Source organism: Athene noctua, chromosome 1, assembly GCF_965140245.1.
Source record: "Athene noctua chromosome 1, bAthNoc1.hap1.1, whole genome shotgun sequence".
Lineage (NCBI taxonomy): Eukaryota > Metazoa > Chordata > Aves > Strigiformes > Strigidae > Athene > Athene noctua.
Genome location: NC_134037.1, coordinates 96240176 through 96246411, shown reverse-complemented (window position 1 = coordinate 96246411; position 6236 = coordinate 96240176). Strand labels below are relative to the sequence as shown.

The following is a 6236-nucleotide window of genomic DNA, read 5'->3' as shown; positions in this document are numbered from 1 at the left end:
AAGAACAACCCAGAGACACAGAGATGAGTGAGCACTAGACTTCTAGGGACAAAGTCTGGAGAGTTAAAAGGTACCTCCTCTTCTAGGTGTGAAGAACTTCATCATAAAGTTAGTAATGACTACATTTCTGCAGGAAGCAGAACAAGCCCTCGATTATACCCTTCTTTCTCACATCTTCTCTTCCTCCACTAATTTCCAAAGACAGTGTGATTTCACTTAAAATGCTGGTGCTAGGCACAGGTACCAGGACAACAGCAGACCCTAGCTCTTCTCCAGCTGTCAGTGTGATAAAGCGATTACGCCTCAGTGTTCTACCTCACAACTGCTTGCTATACATGCTCAGGCTCTGCTAGAGGACAAGGAATAAGATTTTCTCCTTCAGCACTCAACTCTACCACAACTGTTGATGAAGAACAGAGTGAGATGAGAAGCAAGGACAATCTTGGCTTCAGCAAGAATCTGACTCCAGGCCCTAGAGCAGAGCCAACTTTTTTCCTTATCTTCTCTGTGGTCAGCCTCATCTTATACAGGCAGACCTACTACTGAGCCTCTCCGCTTGTCACCACTTATATGAAATCACCGCTTGCCTCAGTGTATAACTGAGCTTTTCCAAAACCCTCTTTATGAATGTTCACCATGGAGTCAAGAGCCAGGGCAGACTTGTCCAAGCCTTCAGCCACCATCACAGATTTAAAACAGAGGTCTGGGGCATTGCAGTGCTGAGAAAGTTGAGGTGCAATGAATGAGGGGCATGACTCTGAGCTTTCTGTCTGTCCCAGTAAGTATCCCACAGCTGATTTACAGGAGTTGCACAATCTCTCACTATTTGTGTATGAGTCAAGGAGGTGGCAAAACTACAGCAGCTTTCTTTGACTCTGTCAGTGTGGCCAGAGCACCGCGTACCATCACACAGGAACTGGGGTTCAATTGTGTACACAAATGGACAGAGGGCTTATCAGTCTCTCTGTTTTTGCTACATTTGTGGCCTGGCAAAGTGACTTCAGTTTCAAAAAGCGCAGCACAAACCTGGTTTGACAAATACCGGGGAGGGGGGAATGCTGTATTTATATTCAAGGGTTTTGCCCTGAGGTGTTTCTTCTCTGACAGCACTGCCATGCTGACAGTCTGCTTTAACAAACAAGTACCTGGGGAGCAAGCAAGCAGCTGTAAGTTGGACAGAGCCATGAGTCACATCATCTTGCACCAGGGCTGACCTTGGCACTACACCTGAATTTTTGGGTGAGTCCTAAACCCAGGGAGAACAAAGAGGGGAAAAAACTACAGTGTTCTAATCCCTAAAATCATAATCTTTGGAATTCAGGGATTATCCAGATCTCAACTCAACATACCAATTTGGCACATATTACCACCTCTCATATGGCTTACATGGTATAGGTTATATGGCATGCTTTAAAACAAGACAAACAAAAAGGGCTGGGATATAGCACGTCTACTTCAGGGAGCAGCAAAGAGCTTGTTAATATAATTTACAAGAGACATTTCTAAAAATCCATTTTGTAATTTAAAATAAAAATGCTTTAAAAAGTGAGAGTTTTTCTTAAACTTTCAAAAACCTTTACGAAATACAGTCTTTCTTCTACAAGGTGCTTGTGTCCACTGTAATGGGCATTGCTGTTAATAGCTAATCCCAGAAGGGGAGTGGGATAGTAAGGGAGGAGAATGCACCCAGCTCTTGTAAGATACCAGCTCTTTACGATGAGTATTATACAGAGGCGCGGCAGTCTGGAATGTTGTAAATAGGGAAATTCTGGGGTGGGAGACTGAAAATTCAGTAAACAATGAAACATTAGAGTTTAACAATTCTGACTTTTTTTGCTTCTTTCCATAGTTCACATAATTATTTTACTCTCAAAGTGTTCAGAAAACCACCACAGTTTGCTTCTCCAATATCGGTAGTGTGTAATACTGATCAGGCAGCATGCATGGCAGAGGAAGTTCTGTTCTGCAGACTTGGTGCAGAGCCTGAGGTTATGTGACATTCAGAGAAAAATCAAACCAAATGATTAAAGTGACAAATAGAGCTTTTTTCACTTCCCTGGGATTCTTTGATATTTTGTGCGGTTGCCTATTGGTGCATAGTTTGTAGATGGTAGGTCCCTCTTCTCAAATGTTCTCTCTTTTCCACTTTTCTTCCTGTCTAGGAGAAAGAATCCATCACCACTTCTTTCTTTTCCTCTTTTCCTTGTCCAGGGAAGATAATAAAAAAGGAAGACAAGATTCAAAAAAAAAAAAAAAAAAAAAAAAAAAAAAAAAAAAAGCCCATGACAGCCCACACAATCCAATCCCTTTCTTAGCACCACAAATACACACTGAATTCAGGCTTCTTGGGGTTCTTTACTTTTTCACTGTGTGTTTCCTACATGTAGCCTAAATATAAGTTTATTTTTTTCTTATGAATTAACCCATCTCCAAAGCCTGCTTGGCTTACACAATTCTGTGCCCTCCTGGAAAAATTCTGTTTTCATTATTGGACCCTCTGTTCATTCATCCCAAGTGATCCCTTCAAAATGAAAAAGGCTGTGGGCTCCAAGGCTCTCCTTTGACACCATTCATATCTTACTGAGTTACATGATTCCCCTAGGTAGGAGTGGGGTGTGTGCAGTGAAGGTCAGCTTGTTAGAAAGACCAGTTCCTGCCAACAGCAATCACGGCTAGCATCAAGTGGAAAGGAAATCTCATTTTTTGCAGCCAGTGACCCTGTTTGCTTTTTGCTACTTGTGACCTGTGGATGACACTAGGGAACTCCCAATTTCCATTGGGCCACACTAAGAAATCTTGCACAAACAGGTAAGAAACATTCCTCTGTTTCCCCACCCTCCAGCAATGACAACAGGCTTCCACCATACACCTGTAACCCCAACCTGGCAGTGGCTTAGTTTTCTAAAGAAAAGCCAGAGCTTCTTTCCTAGAAGATTCATTTCATAGCTTCAAGGCTCAACCATCAACAAATTCCAGAAAACTGCTTCGAGAAAAGCAGAATTCAAAAGGCTTTTGAAAAGTATTTTATGTTGATCCTGATTCTTGAACTTCAATTTGTTCTGGAACCTTATTATTTCCTTCTGAGCATCACTTGCTTTGGACAGTGTAGGCCACACAAAAATGCTACACAGAACATGAGATCAAAAGCATTTTTCAGGTGCTAATCAATGGCTTATAAAATCCAATTCTGGAAGGGAATTGGAAACCTTAAGAACCACATCTTGACAAGCCCCTGAAGGCCAATCTAGATGGGGAAGAAGCAACAGGTATTTACAGAGCTGCTCTGAAATTAGTCTTGCTTGTTATCAGCAAGATGGAGATCGTGACTAGCTTTCACTTTGGCACACAGAAAATTATCTTTCTCCAGCTGTGAGGCAGTCCACAAGGCCCAAGTACTTTCTGTCATCACCATGAGGCCTTTGATGACACAATAAACTCCCAGAAGCAAATCTGTCAGCTTTGCGTGGCCCAGTCACAGGCCCTGCTGGTTCCACAGAGGCACTTTTATAATGGTTCAAATTAGGAGCACAGAAGAGGGATGAGAGGAAAGCTGATCATGGAAAGGTAACGTCTCTAGCCACAGACCAAAGAAATCCTTTGGGGCAGCTGTCAGCCAGGCGCCATCGCACACATTCGTCTTCCTTGTTTTGCACTTTTTCAACACCTTCTTTTGGTTGATTATTTTTCTTCCTCTTGTCATTAATAATTTAGCTTTGTCACCACCCGCTCCCGGCTTGTCTCTAAGCCTTGGTTCCCCGAACGCTTGCGGTTACGCTTGAGCTTGGATAAGTCTTTGTCAAAGACTTCACCCGACCTTAATGCTGACACCAGGTCATCAAACTCCCCACTCTCTTCAGAGATGCTTCCAGCTTTCGCTTTCTTTTGTCGTCTCTCTTTTTCCCTCTGCTCTTTCAGCTGTGGAGAAAGACACAGAGCTTTAGGTTCATCTAACCGAGATGCCAGATCACTGCCAAGAAGCAGCTAAGATGCATCAGTACAGTTTAGGGAAAAAAAATAGAGATCAGGAGGCTTATCCACAAGGCCATTGCCTGTACCAAGAGCAACAGGCGACCACGCTGGGCTTCTCTTCTTCTGCACAGGCAAGCAGAGAGCAGGAGAGATGAGGAATGAGTGGCATTGTATGTTTGCCTCACAAAGCACTACCACCCTGGAGCAAAAAGGCCACGTGGGATTTGTCTATGTTGCTGCTGTTCTGCACTAATTTAACAGTAGTATAGTGCCAGCAAAGTAGCTGTGCCAAACGACAGTCTACAAGTGATGCAGGCATAGGTAATTACTCAGCTTCTGGGACGACGCTTGTAGTGGCCTTAGTGGAACAGCAGCCACTATGCTGACAATACCTAACCTAGTGAGTTTAAAGTTAGTTTGGATGTGCCTATACAAACTACAGTCACTGCTATAGCCACAAACAGACTTGTTCTTGGGACACTGCTAGCTAATTGACAGGCAGTAAGGCTGCAGTCCTGCAGGAGGAAAAGAAGAAAGGAAAAACCCCAGAAAGCCACAAGCTAAACATACTGGAGAACAAAAATTGTGCGAGATATCAAAACATCAACAGAAACCCTATTCATCAAACAGCTCATGTTTGTATGCAGGCAGAGTGATTCAGTGATGGGATGAGGAAGGCACATTGCCTTGACTCTGGAAAGAGAAACCGGTTATAAACACAAAAAGCAATGAAACAGAACTGCTGATTTTACAAATCATTGGATTGGTCTGCCTGTCAACATGATGCCCTTGGTCTCCCTAGAGTAACTCCAGGGAGCTAAATTACTGCCCTCCACTGCTCAGCTCCAATATTAATGGAACTGGGAAGGGGTGGATGTGACAGTCAGGAAGCAGGTCACTTGCTCTTCGCACTAGCCCCACGTTGCAGGAATACTCCATAAGCAAACTGCAACCTCTCTCATGGTGTATTAGGCCTCCAAAACCATCTTTAATGGTGGGCTCCTGCACTTTCCAGGCTGGCTGAGAGGAAACTTGAGCCTAAGTCCTGGCATTTTATCCCTCTGTGGAACATTTAGGCAGCTGGCATCCTGGCGTTTTACCCCTCTCCTCTTCTGAAAGGCACAAACCGGTGCTTTTGACACAGCAAACGTTTAAAGCAGCAACTCCCCACAGCGAGGCCTGGGGCCATGGCGGCAGCCGGGATTAAAGCGCCGGGGGCGGCGGGGGAAAGGAGGCAGGGGCCTGCTGAGCCGTTCTCAGGCCTCGGGAAAGGCTGAGGTTAGAGGCGGGGGCTGGTTCACACGAACGACTTGGGACACACACATCTGTCTCCCAGCAGAAATCAACGACGCACAAAAGCTCCCTCGCCGGACGCAGCCTCAGTAATCAAGGCGTTAAGGCTGGCCGGAGAGAAATACTGCCAGTGTGGGCTTCAGGAGGTGCCAGGGCATTGGTCGTGTCACTGTACGCTGTCAGGCGACAGGCATGCAGCAGACCATGATGGAGTCTGAGTGGAAGCTGACCTGCTGGCAGGACTGAGGCAGATCTGGCTCCCAGAGCTTTTGCAGAGAGCCTGCAGCCACAAAGCAGGATAGACTGGCACTGGGCAGAGGCAGCATCATCCTGCAAAGTGCCTGGGCAGAACAGGCAGGGCTAGATTTGGTAGGAGCCAAACAGTATGCCCTTGAAAGCTAAGAGAACAGCCAGCAGGAAAACGTCATCAGTTTGTGAAGCAAATGATGCCAAAGCGAGGTGGCAGGGACAAGGACATAAAACAGCGGCAGCAACAGGACATGAGCATTGGAATTTGTGCTCTCAACCATTCTCTCTTGAGACATGAAAAGGCAGTGGAAGGAAACACCTTCCTGTGCCCAGGTCCTCACCATGGCCTCCATGCGTGCCCTGCGCTCCTCTTCTTCCTTTTTCTTCCTCATGTTCTCCAGATCTTGCTTGGCCTCTGCAAATGACTGTAAGAAAGTGTCGAAGATGCCAAAAAATTCATCTGGCTGCATCTTGCCCTCGCTCTCTCCAAAATGCTTCAGTGCCTTGGCATACTGTCAAGGGGGCAGAAAACACAAGAGCAAATTTAGGCAGGCTTTGGTGAAGACAGCAAGGAAATCTTATGAGTAACCACACATATAATTCAATACACTCTGAGCATTCATACTCAGAGCAGAAACTACCCCCCGGCAAAAGCGCCTCTCCTTAAGGCAGGTGCGTCTGCTCTTCTGGATATCCTTTGGGCAACATGGGGCAACGGTGCTGGA

General features: G+C 45.5%; 1 protein-coding gene across 4 annotated transcripts in view; it reads right to left on the bottom strand.

Moving 5' to 3' along the window:
* Positions 1-2248: 2248 nt before the first annotated feature.
* Positions 2249-6236, bottom strand: part of DAAM2 (dishevelled associated activator of morphogenesis 2) — a 201724-nt gene continuing 197736 nt past the window's right edge. For all 4 annotated transcript variants that reach the window (XM_074897033.1, XM_074897034.1, XM_074897032.1 and 1 more), the window contains 2 exons: positions 5853-6023; positions 2249-3915 (listed from right to left, as the gene is read on the bottom strand). In XM_074897033.1, the coding sequence (XP_074753134.1) occupies positions 3700-3915; positions 5853-6023 (387 nt within the window). In that variant the 3' untranslated portion in view covers positions 2249-3699. The remainder of the gene's footprint in view (positions 3916-5852; positions 6024-6236) is intronic.